This window comes from Heterodontus francisci, unplaced genomic scaffold (assembly GCF_036365525.1).
Source record: "Heterodontus francisci isolate sHetFra1 unplaced genomic scaffold, sHetFra1.hap1 HAP1_SCAFFOLD_780, whole genome shotgun sequence".
NCBI lineage: Eukaryota > Metazoa > Chordata > Chondrichthyes > Heterodontiformes > Heterodontidae > Heterodontus > Heterodontus francisci.
The window spans coordinates 353610-378080 of NW_027140779.1; the positions used below are offsets into that span (position 1 = coordinate 353610).

General features: G+C 57.4%; 2 protein-coding genes and 1 pseudogene across 2 annotated transcripts; all 3 read right to left on the reverse strand.

Annotated features, from left to right (window-relative positions):
- LOC137360932 (protein rtoA-like) overlaps positions 1-16744 on the reverse strand; it is a 130211-nt pseudogene extending 113467 nt beyond the window's left edge.
- Positions 16745-16780: 36 nt separating this feature from the next.
- LOC137360933 (hornerin-like) lies at positions 16781-21439 on the reverse strand (the record flags this gene model as incomplete). Its single annotated transcript, XM_068026037.1, has 9 exons — positions 16781-17254; positions 17350-17520; positions 18174-18455; positions 18542-19545; positions 19583-19625; positions 19712-20336; positions 20421-20524; positions 20611-20884; positions 21015-21439. Coding segments are annotated over 9 exons (3402 nt in total), but the record flags the coding sequence as incomplete, so codon positions are not given.
- A 25-nt stretch (positions 21440-21464) lies between these two features.
- LOC137360934 (protein rtoA-like) lies at positions 21465-23384 on the reverse strand (the record flags this gene model as incomplete). Its single annotated transcript, XM_068026038.1, has 5 exons — positions 21465-21603; positions 21945-22476; positions 22531-22612; positions 22844-23087; positions 23152-23384. Coding segments are annotated over 5 exons (1230 nt in total), but the record flags the coding sequence as incomplete, so codon positions are not given.
- Between the last annotated feature and the right edge of the window lie 1087 nt (positions 23385-24471).

The window sequence follows — 24471 nt, forward strand, 5'->3', positions numbered from 1 at the left end:
CGCCGCACTGTCAGAGGGTCAGTACTGAGGGAGTGCCGCACTGTCAGAGGGTCAGTACTGAGGGAGTGCCGCACTGTCAGAAAATCAGTACTGTGGCAGTGCCGCACTGACGGAGGGTCTGCACTGAGGGAGTGCCGCACTGTCAGAGGGTCAGTACTGAGGGAGTGCCGCACTGTCAGAGGGTCAGCACTGAGGGAGTGCGGCACTGTCAGACGGTCATTACTGAGGCAGTGCCGCACTGTCAGAGGGTCAGCACTGAGGGAGTGCTGCACCGTCGGAGGGTCAGTGCTGAATGAGTGCTGCACTGTCAGAGGGTCAGTACCGAGTCAGTGCCGCACTGTCAGAGGGTCAGTACTGAGGGAGTGCCGCACTGTCAGAGGGTCAGTACTGAGGCAGTGCCGCACTGTCAGAGGGTCAGTACTGAGGGAGTGCCACACTGTCAGAGGGTCAGTATTGAGTGAGCGCCGCACTGTCAGAGGGTCAGTACTGAGGTAGTGCCGCACTGTCAGAGAGTCAGTACTGAGGCAGTGCCGCACTATCAGAGGGTCAGTACTGAGGGAGTGCCGCACTGTCAGAGGGTCAGTACTGAGGGACTGCCGCACTGTCAGAGGGTCAGTACTGAGGGAGCGCCGCACTGTCAGAGGGCCAGTACTGAGGGAGTGCCGCACTGTCAGAGGGTCAGTACTGAGGGAGTGCCGCACTGTCAGATGGTCAGTGCTGAGGCAGTGCCGCACTGTCAGAGGGTCAGTACTGCGGGAGTGCCGCACTGTCGGTGGGTCAGAACTGAGGGAGTGCCGCACTGTCGGAGGGTCAGTACTGAGGGAGTGCCGCACTGTCGGAGGGTCAGTACTGAGGGAGTGCTGCACTGTCAGAGGGTCAGTACTGAGGGAGTGCCGCACTGTCTGGGGGTCAGTACTGAGGGAGTGCCGCACTGTCAGAGGTTCAGTACTGAGGAAGCGCGGCACTGTGAGAGGGTCAGTACTGAGGGAGGGCCGCACTGTCAGAGGGTCAGTACAGAGGGAGCGCCGCACTGTCGGAGGGTCAGTACTGAGGGAGTGCTGCACTGTCAGAGGGTCAGTACTGAGGGAGTGCCGCACTGTCGGGGGGTCAGTACTGAGGGAGTGCCGCACTGTCAGAGGGTCAGTACTGAGGGAGTGCCGCACTGTCAGAGGGTCAGTACTGAGGGAGTGCCGCACTGTCAGAGGGTCAGTACTGAGGGAGTGCCGCACTGTCAGAGGGTCAGTACTGAGGGAGTGCTGCACTGACAGAGGGTCAGTACTGAGGGAGTGCCGCACTGTCAGAGGGTCAGTACTGAGGGAGTGCCGCACTGTCAGAGGGTCAGTACTGAGGGAGTGCCGCACTGTCGGGGGGTCAGTACTGAGGCAGTGCCGCACTGTCAGAGGGTCAGTAGTGAGGGAGCGCCGCAATGTCAGAGGGTCAGTACTGAGGGAGTGCCGCACTGTCAGAGGTTCAGTACTGAGGAAGCGCGGCACTGTTAGAGGGTCAGTACTGAGGGAGTGCCGCACTGTCGGAGGGCCAGTACTGAGGGAGTGCCGCACTGTCAGAGGGTCAGTACTGAGGGAGTGCCGCACTGTCGGAGGCTCAGTACTGAGGGAGTGCCGCATTGTCAGAGGGTAGGTACTGAGGGAGTGCCACACTGTCAGAGGGTCAGTACTGAGGGAGTGCCGAATGTCAGAGGGTCAGTACTGAGGGAGCGCCGCACTGTCAGAGGGTCAGTACTGAGGGAGCGCCGCACTGTCAGAGCGTCAGTACTGAGGGAGTGCCGCACTGTCAGAGGGTCAGTACTGAGGGAGTGCCGCACTTTCGGAGGGTCTGTACTGAGGGAGTGCCGCACTGTCAGAGGGTCAGTACTGAGGGAGTGCCGCACTGTCAGGGGATCAGCACTGAGGGAGTGCTGCACTGTCAGAGGGTCAGCACTGAAGGAGTGCTGCACTGTCAGAGAGTCAGTACTGAGGGAGTGCCGCACTGTCGGAGGGTCTGCACTGAGGGAGTGCCGCACTGTCAGAGGGTCAGCACTGACGGAGTGCTGCACTGTCAGAGGGTCAGTACTGAGGGAGTGCCGCACTGTCAGAGGGTCAGTACTGAGGGAGTGCCGCACTGTCAGAGGGTCAGTACTGAGGCAGTGCCGCACTGTCAGAGGGTCAGTACTGAGGGAGTGCCGCACTGTCAGAGGGTCAGTATTGAGTGAGCGCCGCACTGTCAGAGGGTCAGTACTGAGGGAGTGCCGCACTGTCAGAGAGTCAGTACTGAGGCAGTGCGGCACTATCAGAGGGTCAGTACTGAGGGAGTGCCGCACTGTCAGAGGGTCAGTACTGAGGGACTGCCGCACTGTCAGAGGGTCAGTACTGAGGGAGCGCCGCACTGTCAGAGGGCCAGTACTGAGGGAGTGCCGCACTGTCAGAGGGTCAGTACTGAGGGAGTGCCGCACTGTCAGAGGGTCAGTGCTGAGGCAGTGCCCCACTGTCAGAGGGTCAGTACTGCGGGAGTGCCGCACTGTCGGATTGTCAGAACTGAGGGAGTGCCGCACTGTCGGAGGGTCAGTACTGAGGGAGTGCCGCACTGTCGGAGGGTCAGTACTGAGGGAGTGCTGCACTGTCAGAGGGTCAGTACTGAGGGAGTGCCGCACTGTCGGGGGGTCAGTACTGAGGCAGTGCCGCACTGTCAGAGGGTCAGTAGTGAGGGAGCGCCGCAATGTCAGAGGGTCAGTACTGAGGGAGTGCCGCACTGTCAGAGGTTCAGTACTGAGAAAGCGCGGCACTGTGAGAGGGTCAGTACTGAGGGAGGGCCGCACTGTCAGAGGGTCAGTACAGAGGGAGCGCCGCACTGTCAGAGGGTCAGTACTGAGGGAGTGACGCACTGTCGGAGGGCCAGTACTGAGGGAGTGCCGCACTGTCAGAGGGTCAGTACTGAGGGAGTGCCGCACTGTCAGAGGATCAGTACTGAGGGAGTGCCGCACTGTCAGAGGGTCAGTACTGAGGGAGTGCCGCACTGTCAGAGGGTCAGTACTGAGGGAGTGCTGCACTGTCAGAGGGTCAGTACTGAGGGAGCGCCGCACTGTCAGAGGGTCAGTACTGAGGGAGTGCCGCACTGTCAGAGGGTCAGTACTGAGGGAGTGCCGCACTGTCAGAGGGTCAGTAGTGAGGGAGTGACGCACTGTCGGGGGGTCAGTACTGAGGCAGTGCCGCACTGTCAGAGGGTCAGTAGTGAGGGAGCGCCGCAATGTCAGAGGGTCAGTACTGAGGGAGTGCCGCACTGTCAGAGGGTCAGTACTGAGGGAGTGCCGCACTGTCAGAGGGTCAGTAGTGAGGGAGCGCCGCAATGTCAGAGGGTCAGTACTGAGGGAGTGCCGCACTGTCAGAGGTTCAGTTCTGAGGAAGCGCGGCACTGTGAGAGGGTCAGTACTGAGGGAGTGCCGCATTGTCAGAGGGTCAGTACTGAGGGAGCGCCGCACTGTCAGAGGTTCAGTACTGAGGGAGTGCCGCACTGTCGGAGGGCCAGTACTGAGGGAGTGCCGCACTGTCAGAGGGTCAGTACTGAGGGAGAGCCGCACTGTCGGATGCTCAGTACTGAGGGAGTGCCGCATTGTCAGAGGGTAGGTACTGAGGGAGTGCCACACTGTCAGAGGGTCAGTACTGAGGGAGTGCCGAATGTCAGAGGGTCAGTACTGAGGGAGCGTCGCACTGTCAGAGGGTCAGTACTGAGGGAGTGCCGCACTGTCAGAGGGTCAGTACTGAGGGAGTGCCGCACTTTCGGAGGGTCTGTACTGAGGGAGTGCCGCACTGTCAGAGGGTCAGTACTGAGGGAGTGCCGCACTGTCAGGGGATCAGCACTGAGGGAGTGCTGCACTGTCAGAGGGTCAGCACTGAGGGAGTGCTGCACTGTCAGAGAGTCAGTACTGAGGGAGTGCCGCACTGTCGGAGGGTCTGCACTGAGGGAGTGCCGCACTGTCAGAGGGTCAGCACTGACGGAGTGCTGCACTGGCAGAGGGTCAGTACTGAGGGAGTGCCGCACTGTCAGAGGGTCAGTACTGAGGCAGTGCCGCACTGTCAGAGGGTCAGCACTGAGGGAGTGCTGCACTGTCAGAGGGTCAGTACTGAGGGAGTGCCGCACTGTCAGACGGTCAGTACTGAGGGAGTGCTGCACTGTCAGAGGGTCAGTACTGAGGGAGTGCCGCTCTGTCAGAGGGACAGCACTGAGGGACTGCCGCACTGTCAGAGGGTCAGTACTGAGGCAGTGCTGCACTGTCAGAGGGTCATTACTGAGGGAGTGCCGCACTGTCAGAGGGTCAGTACTGAGGGACTGCCGCACTGTCAGAGGGTCAGTACTGAGGGAGCGCCGCACTGTCAGAGGGTCAGTACTGCGGGAGTGACGCACTGTCGGAGGGTCAGAACTGAGGGAGTGCCGCACTGTCGGAGGGTCAGTACTGAGGGAGTGCTGCACTGTCAGAGGGTCAGTACTGAGGGAGTGCCGCACTGTCGGTGGGACAGTACTGAGGCAGTGCCGCACTGTCAGAGGGTCAGTCGTGAGGGAGTGCTGCACTGTCAGAGGGTCAGTACTGAGGGAGTGCCGCACTGTCAGAGCTTCAGTACTGAGGTAGCACGGCACTGTCAGAGGGTCAGTACTGAGGGAGTGCCGCACTATCAGAGGGTCAGTACTGAGGGAGCGCCGCACTGTCAGAGGGTCAGTACTGAGGGAGTGCCGCACTGTCGGAGGGCCAGTACTGAGGGAGTGCCGCACTGTCAGAGCGTCAGTACTGAGGGAGCGCCGCACTGTCAGAGGGTCGGTACTGAGGGAGTGCCGCACTGTCGGAGGCTCAGTACTGAGGGAGTGCGGCATTGTCAGAGGGTAGGTACTGAGGGAGTGCAACACTGTCAGAGGGTCAGTACTGAGGGAGTGCCGAATGTCAGAGGGTCAGTACTGAGGGAGCGCCGCACTGTCAGAGGGTCAGTACTGAGGGAGCGCCGCACTGTCAGAGGGTCAGTACTGAGGGAGTGCCGCACTGTCGGAGGGTCTGTACTGAGGGAGTGCCGCACTGTCAGAGGGTCAGTAATGAGGGAGTGCTGCACTGTCTGAGGGTCAGCACTGAGGGAGTGCTGCACTGTCAGAGGGTCAGTACTGAGGGAGTGCCGCACTGTCGGAGGGTCTGTACTGAGGGAGTGCCGCACTGTCAGAGGGTCAGTACTGAGGCAGTGCCGCACTGTCAGAGGGTCAGCACTGAGGGAGTGCTGCACTGTCAGAGGGTCAGTACTGAGGGAGCGCCGCACTGTCAGAGGGTCAGTACTGAGGGAGTGCTGCACTGTCATAGGGTCAGTACTGAGGGAGTGCCGCACTGTCGGAGGGTCTGTACTGAGGGAGTGCCGCACTGTCAGAGGGTCAGTAATGAGGGAGTGCTGCACTGTCAGAGGGTCAGCACTGAGGGAGTGCTGCACTGTCAGAGGGTCAGTACTGAGGGAGTGCCGCACTGTCGGAGGGTCTGTACTGAGGGAGTGCCGCACTGTCAGAGGGTCAGTACTGAGGCAGTGCCGCACTGTCAGAGGGTCAGCACTGAGGGAGTGCTGCACTGTCAGAGGGTCAGTACTGAGGGAGTGCCGCACTGTCAGAGGGACAGCACTGAGGGAGTGCGGCACTATCAGAGGGTCAGCACTGAGGGAGTGCTGCACTGTCAGAGGGTCAGTACTGAGGGAGTGCCGCACTGTCGGAGGGTCAGTACTGAGGGAGTGCTGCACTGTCAGAGGGTCAGTACTGAGGGAGTGCCGGACTGTCGGAGGGTCAGTACTGAGGGAGCGCTGCACTGTCAGAGGTTCAGTGCTGAAGAAGCGCGGCACTGTCAGAGGGTCAGTACTGAGGGAGCGCCGCACTGTCAGAGGGTCAGTACTGAGGGGGTGCCGCACTGTCGGAGGGCCAGTACTGAGGAAGTGCCGCACTGTCAGAGGGTCAGTACTGAGGGAGCGCCGCACTGTCAGAGGGTCAGTACTGAGGGAGCGCCGCACTGTCGGAGGCTCAGTACTGAGGGAGTGCCGCACTGTCAGAGGGTCAGTACTGAGGGAGTGCTGCACTGTCAGAGGGTCAGTACTGAGGGAGCGCCGCACTGTCGGAGGCTCAGTACTGAGGGAGTGCCGCATTGTCAGAGGGTAGGTACTGAGGGAGTGCCGCACTGTCAGAGGGTCAGTACTGAGGAAGTGCCGCACTGTCAGAGGGTCAGTACTGAGGGAGCGCCGCACTGTCAGAGGGTCAGTACTGAGGGAGCGCCGCACTGTCGGAGGCTCAGTACTGAGGGAGTGCCGCATTGTCAGAGGGTAGGTACTGAGGGAGTACCACACTGTCAGAGGATCAGTACTGAGGGAGTGCCGAATGTCAGAGGGTCAGTACTGAGGGAGTGCTGCACTGTCGGAGGGTCAGTACTGAGGGAGTGCTGCACTGTCAGAGGGTCAGTACTGAGGGACTGCCGCACTGTCGGAGGGTCAGTACTGAGGGACTGCCACACTGTCAGAGGGTCAGTACTGAGGGAGTGCCGCACTGTCAGAGGGTCAGTACTGAGGGTGTGCCGCACTGTCAGAGGGTCAGTACTGAGGGAGTGCCGCACTGTCGGAGGGTCTGTACTGAGGGAGCGCCGCACTGTCAGAGGGTCAGTACTGAGGGAGTGCCGCACTATCAGAGGGTCAGTACTGAGGGAGTGCTGCACTGTCGGAGGGTCAGTACTGAGGGAGTGCCGCACTGTCAGAGGTTCAGTACTGAGGAAGCGCGTCACTGTCAGAGGGTCAGTACTGAGGGAGCGCCGCACTGTCAGAGGGTCAGTACTGAGGGAGTGCCGCACTGTCGGAGGGCCAGTACTGAGGGAGTGCCGCACTGTCAGAGGGTCAGTACTGAGGGAGCGCCGCACTGTCAGAGGGTCGGTACTGAGGGAGCGCCGCACTGTCGGAGGCTCAGTGCTGAGGGAGTGCGGCATTGTCAGAGGGTAGGTACTGAGGGAGTGCCACACTGTCAGAGGGTCAGTACTGAGGGAGTGCCGAATGTCAGAGGGTCAGTACTGAGGGAGCGCCGCACTGTCAGAGGGTCAGTACTGAGGGAGCGCCGCACTGTCAGAGGGTCAGTACTGAGGGAGTGCCGCACTGTCGGAGGGTCTGTACTGAGGGAGTGCCGCACTGTCAGAGGGTCAGTACTGAGGCAGTGCCGCACTGTCAGAGGGTCAGTACCGAGGAAGTATCGCACTGTCGGCGGGTCAGCACAGAGGGAGTGCGGCACTGTCAGAGGGTCATTACTGAGGCAGTGCCGCACTGTCAGAGGGTCAGCACTGAGGGAGTGCTGCACTGTCAGAGGGTCAGTACTGAGGGAGTGCTGCACTGTCGGAGGGTCAGTGCTGAGGGAGTGCTGCACTGTCAGAGGGTCAGTACCGAGTCAGTGCCGCACTGTCAGAGGTTCAGTATTGAGGGAGCGCCGCACTGTCAGAGGGTCAGTACTGAGGGAGTGCCGCACTGTCAGAGGGTCAGTACTGAGGCAGTGCTGCTCTGTCAGAGGGTCATTACTGAGGGAGTGCCGCACTGTCAGAGGGTCAGTACTGAGGGACTGCCGCACTGTCAGAGGGTCAGTACTGAGGGAGCGCCGCACTGTCAGAGTGTCAGTAATGAGGGGGTGCCGCACTGTCGGAGGGTCAGTACTGAGGGAGTGCCGCACTGTCGGAGGGTCAGTAGTGAGGGAGCGCCGCAATGTCAGAGGATCAGTACTGAGGGAGTGCCGCACTGTCAGAGGTTCAGTACTGAGGAAGCGCGGCACTGTCAGAGGGTCAGTACTGAGGGAGTGCCGCACTGTCAGAGGGTCAGTACTGAGGGAGCGCCGCACTGTCAGAGGGTCAGTACTGAGGGAGTGCCGCACTGTCAGAGGGTCAGTACTGAGGGAGCGCTGCACTGTCAGAGGGTCGGTACTGAGGGAGCGCCGCACTGTCGGAGGCTCAGTACTGAGGGAGTGCGGCATTGTCAGAGGGTAGGTACTGAGGGAGTGCCACACTGTCAGAGGGTCAGTACTGAGGGAGTGCCGAATGTCAGAGGGTCAGTACTGAGGGAGCGCCGCACTGTCAGAGGGTCAGTACTGAGGGAGCGCCGCACTGTCAGAGGGTCAGTACTGAGGGAGTGCCGCACTGTCGGAGGGTCTGTACTGAGGGAGTGCCGCACTGTCAGAGGGTCAGTACTGAGGCAGTGCCGCACTGTCAGAGGGTCAGCACTGAGGGAGTGCTGCACTGACAGAGGGTCAGTACTGAGGGAGTGCCGCACTGTCGGAGGGTCTGTACTGAGGGAGTGCCGCACTGTCAGAGGGTCAGTACTGAGGCAGTGCCGCACTGTCAGAGGGACAGCACTGAGGGAGTGCGGCACTGTCAGAGGGTCAGCACTGAGGGAGTGCTGCACTGTCAGAGGGTCAGTACTGAGGGAGTGCTGCACTGTCGGAGGGTCAGTACTGAGGGAGTGCTGCACTGTCGGAGTGTCAGTACTGAGGGAGTGCTGCACTGTCAGAGGGTCAGTATTGAGGGAGTGCCGCACTGTCAGAGGGTCAGTACTGAGGCAGTGCCGCACTGTCAGAGGGTCAGTACTGAGGGAGTGCCGCACTGTCAGAGGGTCAGTACTGAGGGAGTGCCGCACTGTCAGAGGGTCTGTACTGAGGGAGCGCCGCACTGTCAGAGGGTCAGTACTGAGGGAGTGCCGCACTGTCAGAGGGTCAGTACTGAGGGAGTGCCGCACTGTCAGAGGGTCAGTGCTGAGGCAGTGCCGCACCGTCTGAGGGTCAGTACTGCGGGAGTGCCGCACTGTCGGAGGGTCAGAACTGAGGGAGTGCCGCACTGTCCGAGGGTCAGTACTGAGGGAGTGCCGCACTGTCGGAGGGTCAGTACTGAGGGAGTGCTGCACTGTCAGAGGGTCAGTACTGAGGGAGTGCTGCACTGTCAGAGGGTCAGTACTAGGGAGTGCTGCACTGTCAGAGGGTCAGTACTGAGGCAGTGCCGCACTGTCAGAGGGTCAGTACTGAGGGAGCGCCGCAATGTCAGAGGGTCAGTACTGAGGGAGTGCTGCACTGTCGAAGGGTCAGTACTGAGGGAGCGCCGCACTGTCAGAGGTTCAGTACTGAGGGAGTGCTGCGCTGTCGGTGGGTCATTACTGAGGGAGTGCCGCACTGTCAGAGGGTTAGTACTGAGGGAGCGCCGCACTGTCGGAGGGTCATTACTGAGGGAGTGCTGCACTGTCAGAGGGTCAGTACTGAGGGAGCGCCGCACTGTCAGAAGGTCTATACTGAGGGAGTGCCGCACTGTCGGAGGTTCAATACTGAGGGAGTGCCGCACTGTCAGAGGGTCAGTACTGAGGGAGTGCCGCACTGTCGGAGGGTCAGTACTGAGGGAGTGCTGCACTGTCAGAGGGTCAGTACTGAGGGAGTGCCGCACTGTCAGAGGGTCAGTACTGAGGGAGCGCTGCCCTGTCGGTGGGTCAGTACTGAGGTAGGGCCGCAATGTCGGAGGGGCAGTACTGAGGGAATGCTGCACTGTCGGAGGGTCAGTACTGAGGGAGTGCTGCACTGTCGGAGGGCCTGTACTGAGGGAGCGCCGCTCTATCGGAGGGTCAGTACTGAGGGAGTGCCGCACTGTCGGAGGGTGAGTACTGAGGGAGCACCGACCTGTCGGAGGGTCAGTACTGAGGGAGTGCCGCACTATCGGAGGGTCAGTTCTGAGGGAGTGCGACAATGTCGGAGGGTCAGTGCTGAGGGAGCGCCTCACTGTCGGAGGGTCAGTACTGAGGGAGCACGGCACTGTCGGAGGGTCACTACTGAGGGAGTGTGACAATGTCGGAGGTTCAGTACTGAGGGAGTGCCACACTATCGGAGGTTCAGTACTGAGGGAGCACTGCACTGTCGGAGGGTCAGTACTGAGGGAGTGCCGCACTGTCGGAGGGCCAGTACTGAGGGAGTGCCGCACTGTCAGAGGGTCAGTACTGAGGGAGCGCCGCACTGTCAGAGGGTCAGTACTGAGGGAGTGCCGCACTGTCGGAGGCTCAGTACTGAGGGAGTGCCGCATTGTCAGAGGGTAGGCACTGAGGGAGTGCCACACTGTCAGAGGGTCAGTACTGAGGGAGTGCTGCACTGTCAGAGGGTAAGTACTGAGGGAGTGCCGCACTGTCGGAGGCTCAGTACTGAGGGAGTGCCGCATTGTCAGAGGGTAGGTACTGAGGGAGTGCCACACTGTCAGAGGGTCAGTACTGAGGGAGTGCTGCACTGTCAGAGGGTCAGTACTGAGGGAGTGCTGCACTGTCAGAGGGTAAGTACTGAGGGAGTGCTGCACTGTCAGAGGGTCAGTACTGAGGGAGTGCTGCACTGTCAGAGGGTAAGTACTGAGGGAGTGCCGCACTGTCGGAGGGTCAGCACTGAGGGAGTGCCGCACTGTCAGAGGGTCAGCACTGAGGGAGTGCTGCACTGTCAGAGGGTCAGTACTGAGGGAGTGCTGCACTGTCGGAGGGTTAGTACTGAGGGAGTGCTGCACTGTCGGAGTGTCAGTACTGAGGGAGTGCCGCACTGTCGGAGGTTCAGTACTGAGGGAGTGTGACAATGTCGGAGGGTCAGTACTGAGGGAGTGCTGCACTGTTGGAGGGTCAGAACTGAGTGAGTGCCGCACTGTCGGAGGGTCAGTACTGAGTGAGTGCCGTACTATCGGAGGTTCAGTACTGAGGGAGTGCCGTACTATCGGAGGTTCAGTACTGAGCTGAATCACAGATTCACAGAATTGTTTCATTGCAGAAGGAGGCCATTCGGCCCATCATATCAGCTCTGGCTCTCTGAAAGAGCAACTCCCTCAGCCCTACTCCCCCGCTTTCTCCCTGTAACCCTGCACATTCTTCCTTTTCAGCTAACTGTCTAATTCCCTTTTGCTTCTCTTACCAAATACTTTAAATCTGTGCCCTCTTGTTCTCGATCCTTTCATAAGTGGGAACAGTTTCTCTCTGTCTACTAAAATAAAAGCAAAATACTGCGGATGCTGGAAATCTGAAATAAAAACAAGAAATGCTGGAACCACTCAGCAGGTCTGGCAGCATCTGTGAAAAGAGAAGCAGAGTTAACGTTTCGGGTCAATGACTCTTGTTCGGAACTGACAAATATTAGAAAAGTCACAGGTTATAAGTAGGTGAGGTGGGGGTGGGGCAAGAGATAACAAAGGAGGTCGAGATTGGACCAGGCCACATAGCTGACCAAAAGGTCACGGAGCAAAGGCAAACAATATGTTAATGGTGCGTTGAAAGACAAAGCATTAGAACAGATTCGGTGTTAATACACTGAATATTGAACAGCAGCAAGTGCAAACATGAAAAATAACAGTGGGTAAGCAAACTGAACAAACTAAGATGAAATGAACTAAATGCAAAAAAAAAGGAAGAAAAAATAACTAAAAATGAAAGTAAAATGGGGGGCTGTCATGCTCTGAAATTGTTGAACTCAATGTTCAGTCCGGCAGGCTGTAGTGTGCCTAATCGGTAAATGAGATGCTGTTCCTCGAGCTTGCGTTGATGTTCACTGGAACGCTGCAGCAATCCCAGGACAGAGATGTGAGCATGAGAGCAGGGGGGAGTGTTGAAACGGCAAGCAACCAGAAGCTCAGGGTCCTGCTTGCGGACTGAGCGGAGATGTTCCGCAAAGCGGTCACCCAGTCTGCGCTTGGTCTCCCCAATGTAGAGGAGACCACACTGTGAGCAGCGAATACAGTATACTACATTGAAAGAAGTACAAGTAAATCGCTGCTTCACCTGAAAGGAGTGTTTGGGGCCTGGGATAGTGAGGAGAGAGGAGGTAAATGGGCAGGTATTACACCTCCTGCGATTGCAGGGGAAGGTGCCCTGGGACGTGGACGAGGTGGTGGGAGTAATGGAGGAGTGGACCAGGGTGTCGCGGAGGGAACGATCCCTTCAGAATGCTGACAGGGGAAGGGAGGGGAAGATGCGACTGGTAGTGGCATCACGCTGGAGGTGGCGGAAATGGCGGAGGATAATCCTTTGGATATGGAGGATGATGGGGTGGAAAGTGAGGACAAGGAGAACCCTGTCACGGTTTTGGGAGGGAGGGGAAGGGGTGAGGGTAGAGGTGCGGGGAATGGGCCGGACACGGTTGAGGGCCCTGTAAACAACAATGGGGGGGAATCCTCGGTTGAGGAAAAAGGAGGTCATATCAGAAGCACCATCATGGAAGGTAGCATCATCAGAGCAGATGCGTCGGAGACGGAGAAACTGGGAGAATGGAATGGAGTCCTTTCAGGAGGTAGGGTGTGAAGAAGTGTAGTCGAGGTAGCTGTGGGAGTCGGTGGGCTTATAATGGATATTAGTAGACAACCTATCCCCAGAGATGGAGACAGAGAAGTCGAGGAAGGGAAGGGAAGTGTCAGAGATGGACCATGTAAAGGTGAGAGAAGGGTGGAAATTGGAAGCAAAGTTGATAAAGTTTTCCAGTTCGGGGCGGGAGCAGGAAACGGCACCGATACAGTCATCAATGTACCGGAAAAAGAGTTGGGGGAGGGGGCCTGAGTAGGACTGGAACATAGAATGCTCGATATATCCCACAAAAAGACAGACATAACTCGGACCCATGCGGGTACCCATAGCAACACCTTTTACTTGAAGGAAGTGAGTGGAGTTGAAGGAGAAGTTGTTCAATGTGAAAACAAGTTCAGCCAGGCGGAGGAGGGTGGTGGTGGATGGGGACTGGTTGGGCCTCTGTTCCAGGAAGAAGCGGAGAGCCCTCAAACCATCCTGGTGAGGGATGGAGGTGTAGAGCGATTGGACGTCCATAGTGAAGAGGAGGCGGTTGGGACCAGGAAACTGGAAATTGTCAAAATGACGTAGGGCGTCAGAAGAGTCACGGATGTAGGTGGGAAGAGACTGGACCAGCGGAGAAAAGATAGAGTCAAGATAGGAAGAAATAAGTTCAGTGGGGCACGAGCAGCCTTTCACAATGGGTCTGCCGGGACAGTCCTGTTTGTGGATTTTGGGAAGGAGGTAGAAGCGGGCTGTCCGGGGTTGCGGGACAATGAGGTTGGAAGCTGTAGAGGGAAGATCTCCAGAGGAGATGAGGTCAGTGACAGTCTTGTGGACAGTAGCTTGATGTTCAGTGGTGGGGTCATGGTCCAGAGGGAGGTAGGAAGAAGTGTCTGTGAGTTGGCGTTGAGCTTCTGCAAGGTAGAGGTTGGTGCACCAGACAACAACAGCACCACCTTGTCTTTTTTTCATGTTTATTTCATTTCCTCTTAGTTTGTTCAGTTTGCTTACCCAATGTTTTTTTTCATGTTTGCACTTGCTGCTGTTCAATATTCAGTCCGTTAACACCTTTTCTGTACTAATGCTTTGTCTTTCAACACATCATTAATATATTGTTTGCCTTTGCTCCGTGACCTTTTGGTCAGCTATGTGGCCTTGTCCAATCTACACCTTCTCCTTTGTTATCTCTTGCCCCACCCCCACCTCACTTGCTTATAACCTTTGACATTTTTAATATTTGTCAGTTCCGAAGAAGGGTCATTGACCCGAAACATTCCACAGATGCTGCCAGACCTGCTGTGTGGTTCCAGCACTTTCTTGTTTGTATTTCTCTCTATCTACTCTGTCCAGACCCCTCATGATTTTGAATACCTCTATCAAATCACCTCTCAGTTTTCTCTTCTCCAAGGAAAACAGTCCTAACTTCTCCAATCTATCTTCAGAACTGAAATTCCTCATCCCTGGAACCATTCTCCTGAATCTTTTCTGTAATCTCTCCTGTGACCTCACGTCTTTCCTCAAGTGCGGTGCCCGGAATTGGACACTGAGGCTGAACTAGTGTCTTATACAAGTTCAACATAACTTCCTTGCTCTTGTACTCTGTGCCCCTATTAATAAAGTTCAGGATACTGTATACTTTATTAACTGCACTCTCAACCTGTCCTGCCACCTTCAATGACTTATGCACATATACACCCAGGTCCCTCTGCTCCTGTACCCCCGTTAGAATTGTACCCTTTATTCTATATTGTCACTCTATGTTCTTCCTACCAAAATGAATCACTTCACATTTCTCTGCATTGAACTTCATCTGAATCCTGTCTTCCCATTCCACCAACTTGGATATTGCAAAGGCTATGGACCCAGACAACATTCCGGCAATAGTACTGAAGACCTGTGCTCCAGAACTTGCCACGCCCTTAGCCAAGCTGTTCCAGTACAGCTACAACACTGGCATCTATAATGTGGATAAATGTGAGGTTATCCACATTGGTGTAAAAAACAGAAAGGCAGATTATTATCTGAATGGTGATAGATTGGGAAAGGGGGGGAGATGCAGCGAGACCTGGGTGTCCTTGTGCACCAGTCGCTGAAGGTAAGCATGCAGGTGCAGCAGGCAGTTAAGAAGGCAAATGGTATGTTGGCCTTCATAGCGAGAGGATTCGAGTACAGGAGCAAGGATGTCTTGCTGCAATTATACAAGGCCTTGGTGAGACCACATATGGAGTATTGTGTGCAGTTTTAGTCTCCTTACCTGAGGAAGGATGTTCTTGCTATAGAGGGAGTGCAGCGAAGGTTAACCAGACTGATTCCTGGGATGGCAGGACTGATGTATGAAGAGAGATTTGGCAGGAAGAATAGAAGAGTATTATCTACATGGTGTGATGAAGACCCCCCACCTGACAAGAAGGAGGCATATCAATTTTGTCATCTGAACATTCATTTTAAACTTTTGCAGGAATAAAGAGTTGACTTGTTTAAAGAGATCAGCAGTGGCTGGAAATATATTTGCATACTAAGAGACAGTGCTTGGAGAGACAAAGGAACTGCTCACTGATACAATTAACAGAGATTGGGCTGGGCAATGGTGATCCACATCCTGTCAGTGTAAGAGACAGCACTACATCCTCCCCCCTCCCCTCCCCCGCAACCCCACCCAGAGCTTTGGAATCCACAAAGGCAGGAGTTTGTTCAAAAAGCGAGTCACATGACTAACCTGCTGGCCCAGGTCTGTTTTTCGAACTGCTCACTGGACAGATTGGGTCAGACAGCAAATTGCAACTGAACTTGGAACAAGAGCCTCTCTCCTGTCTGGCTCTCTCTCTTTCACTAATCTCCGGATCCACTGAAGTCACTGAAACCTCAAGAGGGAAAAGACTTCTACATCAAAACAAGTTTTAAATCGTGCACTGGGCCCCAGTGAAACGGCAAAACTTATTGGCAACCAAAGACTCTACATCGAACTCTAAGGATGATAAACAGAAACCCAGCTCTTGCCGCAAACTTTTCCCCTTTATTCTTTCCACTTTTTCTGTCTCTACCTGCGTGGGTGTTTATCGCATATGCATGCTGGCTTGGTCGTGTTGTGTATTCGTAGTCGTTAACCGAATTAGAGTTTAAGATTAATAAACTTCCACCTGTCTTGTTTAAATCTAGGAAAACCTGTCTGATTGATTTCTTTATCTTACAATTGGAAAGCAATGAACGAGGATTTACTGAGGTAAACGGCGGCTATCCAAACTCAACCTGACCTGAACCCGACCTGAACCCGACCTGAACCCGACCTGAACCCGACCTGAACCTGACCTGAACCTGACCTGAACCCGACCTGAACCTGACCTGAACCCAACCTGAACCTGACCTGAACCCAACCTTAACTCGATCTGAACCCAACCTGAACCCGACCTGAACCTGACCTGAACCCAACCTGAACCTGACCTGAACCCAACCTGAACCCGACCTGAACTCGATCTGAACCCAACCTGAACCCGACCTGAACCCAACCTGAACTCGATCTGAACCCGACCTGAACCCGACCTGAACTCGACCTGAACCCGACCTGAACTCGATCTGAACCCAACCTGAACCCGACCTGAACCCGACCTGAACCCGACCTGAACTCGACCTGAACCTGACCTGAACTCGACCTGAACCCGACCTGAACCCGACCTGAACCTGACCTGAACCTGACCTGAACCCGACCTGAACCCGACCTGAACGTGACCTGAACCCGATCTGAACTCGACCGGAACCCGACCTGAACCTGACCTGAACCCAACCGGATCCGACCGGACCTGACCTGAACCTGACCTGAACCCAACCGGACCCGACCGGACCTGACCTGAACCCGACCTGAACCCGACCAGAACCCGACCTGAACCCGACCTGAACCCGACCTGAACCCGACCTGAACCTGACCTGAACCCGACCTGAACCCGACCTGAACCCGAACTGAACCCGACCGGAACCCGACCTGATTCGACCTGAACCCGACCTGAACCCGATCTGAACCCGATCTGAACCCGATCTGAACCCGACCTGAACCCGACCGGAACCCGACCTGAACCCGACCGGAACCCAATCTGATCCGACCTGAACCCGATCTGAACCCGATCTGAACCCGACCTGAACCCGACCTGAACCCGACTTGAACCCGACCTGAACCCGACCTGAACCCGATCTGAACCCGACCTGAACCCGACCTGAACCCGACCTGAACCCAACCTGAACCCGACCTGAACACGACCGGAACCTGACCTGAACCCGACCGGAACCCGACCGGACCCGATCTGAACCCGACCTGAACCCAACCTGAACCCGACCTGATCCGACCTGAACCCGACCTGAACCCGACCTGAACCCGACCTGAACTCGACCTGATCCCGACCTGAACCCAACCTGAACCCGACCTGAACTCGATCTGAACCCGACCTGAACCCGACATGAACCCGATCTGAACCCGATCTGAACCCGACCTGAACCCGACATGAACCCGATCTGAACCCGACCTGAATCCGACCTGAACCCGACCTGAACCCGACATGAACCCGATCTGAACCCGACCTGAACCCGACCTGAACGCGACCTGAACCCGACATGAACCCGATCTGAACCCGACCTGAACCCGACCTGAACCCGACATGAACCCGATCTGAACCCGACCTGAACCCGAAATGAACCCGACCTGAACCCGATCTGAACCCGACCTGAACCCGACCTGAACCTGACCTGAACCCGACCGGAACCCGACCTGAACCCGACCTGAACCCGACCTGAACCCGATCTGAACCTGACCTGAACCCGACCTGAACCCGACCTGAACCCGATCTGAACCCGACCTGAACCCGACCTGAACCCGATCTGAACCCGACCGGAACCCGACCTGAAGCTGACCTGAACCTGACCTGAACCCGATCTGAACCCGACCTGAACCCGACCTGAAGCTGACCTGAACCTGACCTGAACCCGACCTGAACCCGACATGAACCCGACGGGACCCGACCTGAACCCGACCGGAACCCAACCGGACCCGACCGGACCCGACCTGAACCCAATCTGATCCGACATGAACCCGACCTGAACCCGACCTGAACCCGACCTGAACCCGACCTGAACCCGACCGGACCCGATCCGAACCCGATCTGAACCCGATCTGAACCCGATCTGAACCCGCCCTGAACCCGACCTGAAGCTGACCTGAACCTGACCTGAACCCGACCTGAACCCGACATGAACCCGACCGGACCCGATCTGAACCCGACCTGAACCCGACCTGAACCCGACCGGACCCGATCCGAACCCGATCTGAACCCGACCTGAACCCGACCTGAACCCGACCTGAACCCAACCGGACCCGACCGGACCCGACCTGAACCCAATCTGATCCGACATGAACCCGACCTGAACTCGACCTGAACCCAACCGGACCCGACCGGACCCGACCTGAACCCAATCTGATCCGACATGAACCCGACCTGAACCCGACCGGACCCGATCTGAACCCGACCTGAACCCGACCTGAACCCGACTGGACCCGATCCGAACCCGATCTGAACCCGACCTGAACCCGACCTGAACCCGACCTGATCCGACCTGAACCCGACCTGAACCCGACCTGAACTCGACCTGAACCCGATCTGAACCCGACCTGAACCCGACCTGAACCCGATCTGAACCCGACCTGAACCCGACATGAACCCGATCTGAACCCGACCTGAACCCGACATGAACCCGATCTGAACCCGACCTGAACCCGACCTGAACCCGACCTGAAGCTGACCTGAACGCGACCTGAACCCGACATGAACCCGATCTGAACCCAACCTGAACCCGACATGAACCCGATCTGAACCCGACCTGAACCCGACCTGAACCCGATCTGAACCCAACCTGAACCCGACCTGAACCTGACCTGAACCCGACCTGAACCCGACCTGAACGTGACCTGAACCCGATCTGAACTCGACCGGAACCCGACCTGAACCTGACCTGAACCCAACCGGATCCGACCTGACCTGACCTGAACCTGACCTGAACCCAACCGGACCCGACCGGACCTGATCTGAACCCGACCTGAACCCGACCAGAACCCGACCTGAACCCGACCTGAACCCGACCTGAACCCGACCTGAACCCGATCTGAACCCGAACTGAACCCGACCGGAACCCGACCTGATCCGACCTGAACCCGACCTGAACCCGACCTGAACCCGACCTGAACCCGAACTGAACCCGACCGGAACCCGACCTGATCCGACCTGAACCCGACCTGAACCCGATCTGAACCCGATCTGAACCCGATCTGAACCCGACCTGACCCCGACCGGAACCCGACCTGAACCCGACCGGAACCCAATCTGATCCGACCTGAACCCGATCTGAACCCGATCTGAACCCGACCTGAACCCGACCTGAACCCGACTTGAACCCGACCTGAACCCGACCTGAACCCGATCTGAACCCGACCTGAACCCGACCTGAACCCGACCTGAACCCAACCTGAACCCGACCTGAACACGACCGGAACCTGACCTGAACCCGACCGGAACCCGACCGGACCCGATCTGAACCCGACCTGAACCCAACCTGAACCCGACCTGATCCGACCTGAACCCGACCTGAACCCGACCTGAACTCGACCTGAACCCGACCTGAACCCAACCTGAACCCGACCTGAACTCGATCTGAACCCGACCTGAACCCGACATGAACCCGATCTGAACCCGATCTGAACCCGACCTGAACCCGACATGAACCCGATCTGAACCCGACCTGAATCCGACCTGAACCCGACCTGAACCCGACCTGAACCCGACATGAACCCGATCTGAACCCGACCTGAACCCGACCTGAACGCGACCTGAACCCGACATGAACCCGATCTGAACCCGACCTGAACCCGACCTGAACCCGACATGAACCCGATCTGAACCCGACCTGAACCCGAAATGAACCCGACCTGAACCCGATCTGAACCCGACCTGAACCCGACCTGAACCTGACCTGAACCCGACCGGAACCCGACCTGAACCCGACCTGAACCCGACCTGAACCCGATCTGAACCTGACCTGAACCCGACCTGAACCCGACCTGAACCCGATCTGAACCCGACCTGAACCCGATCTGAACCCGACCTGAACCCGATCTGAACCCGACCTGAACCCGACCTGAACCCGATCTGAACCCGACCGGAACCCGACCTGAAGCTGACCTGAACCTGACCTGAACCCGATCTGAACCCGACCTGAACCCGACCTGAAGCTGACCTGAACCCAATCTGATCCGACATGAACCCGACCTGAACCCGACCGGACCCGATCTGAACCCGACCTGAACCCGACCTGAACCCGACCGGACCCGATCCGAACCCGATCTGAACCCGACCTGAACCCGACCTGAACCCGACCTGAACCCAACCGGACCCGACCGGACCCGACCTGAACCCAATCTGATCCGACATGAACCCGACCTGAACTCGACCTGAACCCAACCGGACCCGACCGGACCCGACCTGAACCCAATCTGATCCGACATGAACCCGACCTGAACCCGACCGGACCCGATCTGAACCCGACCTGAACCCGACCTGAACCCGACCGGACCCGATCCGAACCCGATCTGAACCCGACCTGAACCCGACCTGAACCCGACCTGATCCGACCTGAACCCGACCTGAACCCGACCTGAACTCGACCTGAACCCGATCTGAACCCGACCTGAACCCGACCTGAACCCGATCTGAACCCGACCTGAACCCGACATGAACCCGATCTGAACCCGACCTGAACCCGACATGAACCCGATCTGAACCCGACCTGAACCCGACCTGAACCCGACCTGAAGCTGACCTGAACGCGACCTGAACCCGACATGAACCCGATCTGAACCCAACCTGAACCCGACATGAACCCGATCTGAACCCGACCTGAACCCGACCTGAACCCGATCTGAACCCAACCTGAACCCGACCTGAACCTGACCTGAACCCGACCTGAACCCGACCTGAACGTGACCTGAACCCGATCTGAACTCGACCGGAACCCGACCTGAACCTGACCTGAACCCAACCGGATCCGACCTGACCTGACCTGAACCTGACCTGAACCCAACCGGACCCGACCGGACCTGATCTGAACCCGACCTGAACCCGACCAGAACCCGACCTGAACCCGACCTGAACCCGACCTGAACCTGACCTGAACCTGACCTGAACCCGAACTGAACCCGACCGGAACCCGACCTGATCCGACCTGAACCCGACCTGAACCCGACCTGAACCCGACCTGAACCCGAACTGAACCCGACCGGAACCCGACCTGATCCGACCTGAACCCGACCTGAACCCGATCTGAACCCGATCTGAACCCGATCTGAACCCGACCTGACCCCGACCGGAACCCGACCTGAACCCGACCGGAACCCAATCTGATCCGACCTGAACCCGATCTGAACCCGATCTGAACCCGACCTGAACCCGACCTGAACCCGACTTGAACCCGACCTGAACCCGACCTGAACCCGATCTGAACCCGACCTGAACCCGACCTGAACCCGACCTGAACCCAACCTGAACCCGACCTGAACACGACCGGAACCTGACCTGAACCCGACCGGAACCCGACCGGACCCGATCTGAACCCGACCTGAACCCAACCTGAACCCGACCTGATCCGACCTGAACCCGACCTGAACCCGACCTGAACTCGACCTGAACCCGACCTGAACCCGACCTGAACCCGACCTGAACTCGATCTGAACCCGACCTGAACCCGACATGAACCCGATCTGAACCCGATCTGAACCCGACCTGAACCCGACATGAACCCGATCTGAACCCGACCTGAATCCGACCTGAACCCGACCTGAACCCGACCTGAACCCGACATGAACCCGATCTGAACCCGACCTGAACCCGACCTGAACGCGACCTGAACCCGACATGAACCCGATCTGAACCCGACCTGAACCCGACCTGAACCCGACATGAACCCGATCTGAACCCGACCTGAACCCGAAATGAACCCGACCTGAACCCGATCTGAACCCGACCTGAACCCGACCTGAACCTGACCTGAACCCGACCGGAACCCGACCTGAACCCGACCTGAACCCGATCTGAACCTGACCTGAACCCGACCTGAACCCGACCTGAACCCGATCTGAACCCGACCTGAACCCGATCTGAACCCGACCTGAACCCGATCTGAACCCGACCTGAACCCGACCTGAACCCGATCTGAACCCGACCGGAACCCGACCTGAAGCTGACCTGAACCTGACCTGAACCCGATCTGAACCCGACCTGAACCCGACCTGAAGCTGACCTGAACCCAATCTGATCCGACATGAACCCGACCTGAACCCGACCGGACCCGATCTGAACCCGACCTGAACCCGACCTGAACCCGACCGGACCCGATCCGAACCCGATCTGAACCCGACCTGAACCCGACCTGAACCCGACCTGAACCCAACCGGACCCGACCGGACCCGACCTGAACCCAATCTGATCCGACATGAACCCGACCTGAACTCGACCTGAACCCAACCGGACCCGACCGGACCCGACCTGAACCCAATCTGATCCGACATGAACCCGACCTGAACCCGACCGGACCCGATCTGAACCCGACCTGAACCCGACCTGAACCCGACCGGACCCGATCCGAACCCGATCTGAACCCGACCTGAACCCGACCTGAACCCGACCTGATCCGACCTGAACCCGACCTGAACCCGACCTGAACTCGACCTGAACCCGATCTGAACCCGACCTGAACCCGACCTGAACCCGATCTGAACCCGACCTGAACCCGACATGAACCCGATCTGAACCCGACCTGAACCCGACATGAACCCGATCTGAACCCGACCTGAACCCGACCTGAACCCGACCTGAACCCGATCTGAACCCAACCTGAACCCGACATGAACCCGATCTGAACCCGATCTGAACCCAATCTGAACTCGACCTGAACCCGACCTGAACCCGACCTGAACCCGACCTGAACCCAACCTGAACTCGACCTGAACCCGACATGAACCCGATCTGAACCCGACCTGAACCCGATCTGAACCCGACCTGAACCCGACATGAACCCGATCTGAACCCGATCTGAACTCGACCTGAACCCGACCTGAACCCGACCTGAACCCGACCTGAACTCGACCTGAACCCGACCTGAACCCAATCTGATCCGACCTGAACCTGACCTGAACCCAACCTGAACCCGACCTGAACCCAACCTGAACTCGACCTGAACCCGACCTGAACTCGACCTGAACCCGACCTGAACCCAACCTGAACTCGACCTGAACCCGACCTGAACCCGACCTGAACCCAATCCGATCCGACCTGAACCCAACCTGAACTCGACCTGAACCCGACCTGAACCCGACCTGAACACAACCTGAACTCGACCTGAACCCGACCTGAACCCAATCTGATCCGACCTGAACCCGATCTGAACCCGACCTGATCCGACCCGAACCCGACCTGAACCCGACCTGAACCCGACATGAACCCGACCTGAACCCGACCGGACCCGACATGAACCCGATCTGAACCCGACCTGAACCCGACATGAACCCGACCTGAACCCGATCTGAACCCGACCTGAACCCGACATGAACCCGACCTGAACCCAATCTGAACCCGACATGAACCCGACCTGAACCCAATCTGAACCCGACCTGAACTCGACCTGAACCCGACATGAACCCGACATGAACCCGACATGAACCCGATCTGAACCCGACCTGAACCCGACATGAACCCGACCTGAACCCGATCTGAACCCGACCTGAACCCGACATGAACCCAACCTGAACCCAACCTGAACCCAACCGGACCCGACCGGACCCGACCTGAACCCGACCTGAACCCGACATGAACTCGACCTGAACCCGACCTGAACCCGACATGAACCCGACCTGAACCCGACCTGAACCCGACCGGACCCGACATGAACCCGATCTGAACCCGACCTGAACCCGACATGAACTCGACCTGAACCTGATCTGAACCCGACCTGAACCCGACCTGAACTTGACCTGAACCCGACATGAACCCGACATGAACCCGATCTGAACCCGACCTGAACCCGACATGAACCCGACATGAACCCGATCTGAACCCGACCTGAACCCGACCTGAACCCAACCGGACCCGACCGGACCCGACCTGAACCCGACGGGACGCGACCAGAACATGACCTTCTCATACAATCCCCATATCCCTCAATTCCCACCTTCCCACACAATCCCCATATCCCTCATCTCCACCTTCCCACACAATCCCCATATCCCACAACTCCACCTTCCCACACAATCCCCATATCCCACAACTCCACCTTCCCACACAATCCCCATATCCCTCATCTCCACCTTCCCACACAATCCCCATATCCCACAACTCCACCTTCCCACACAATCCCCATATCCCACAATTCCCACCTTCCCACACAATCCCCATATCCCACAACTCCACCTTCCCACACAATCCCCATATCCCACAATTCCCACCTTCCCACACAATCCCAATATCCCACAATTCCCACCTTCCCACACAATCCCCATATCCCACAATTCCCACCTTCCCACACAATCCCCATATCCCACAACTCCACCTTCTCACACAATCCCCGTATCCCTCAACTCCACCTTCCCACACAATCCCCATATCCCTCAACTCCACCTTCTCACATAATCCCCATATCCCACAATTCCCACCTTCCCACACAATCCCCATATCCCTCAACTCCCACCATCGCACACAATCCCCGTATCCCACAACTCCACCTTCTCACACAATCCCCATATCCCACAACTCCACCTTCTCACACAATCCCCATATCCCACAATTCCCACCTTCCCACACAATCCCCATATCCCTCAACTCCCACCATCGCACACAATCCCCGTATCCCTCAACTCCACCTTCTCACACAATCCCCATATCCCTCAACTCCACCTTCTCGCACAATCCCCATATCCCTCAACTCCCACCATCGCACACAATCCCCGTATCCCTCAACTCCACCTTCCCACACAATCCCCATATCCCTCAACTCCACCTTCCCACACAACCCCCATATCCCTCAACTCCACCTTCTCACACAGTCCCCGTATCCCTCAACTCCACCTTCTCACACAATCCCCATATCCCTCAATTCCCACCTTCCCACA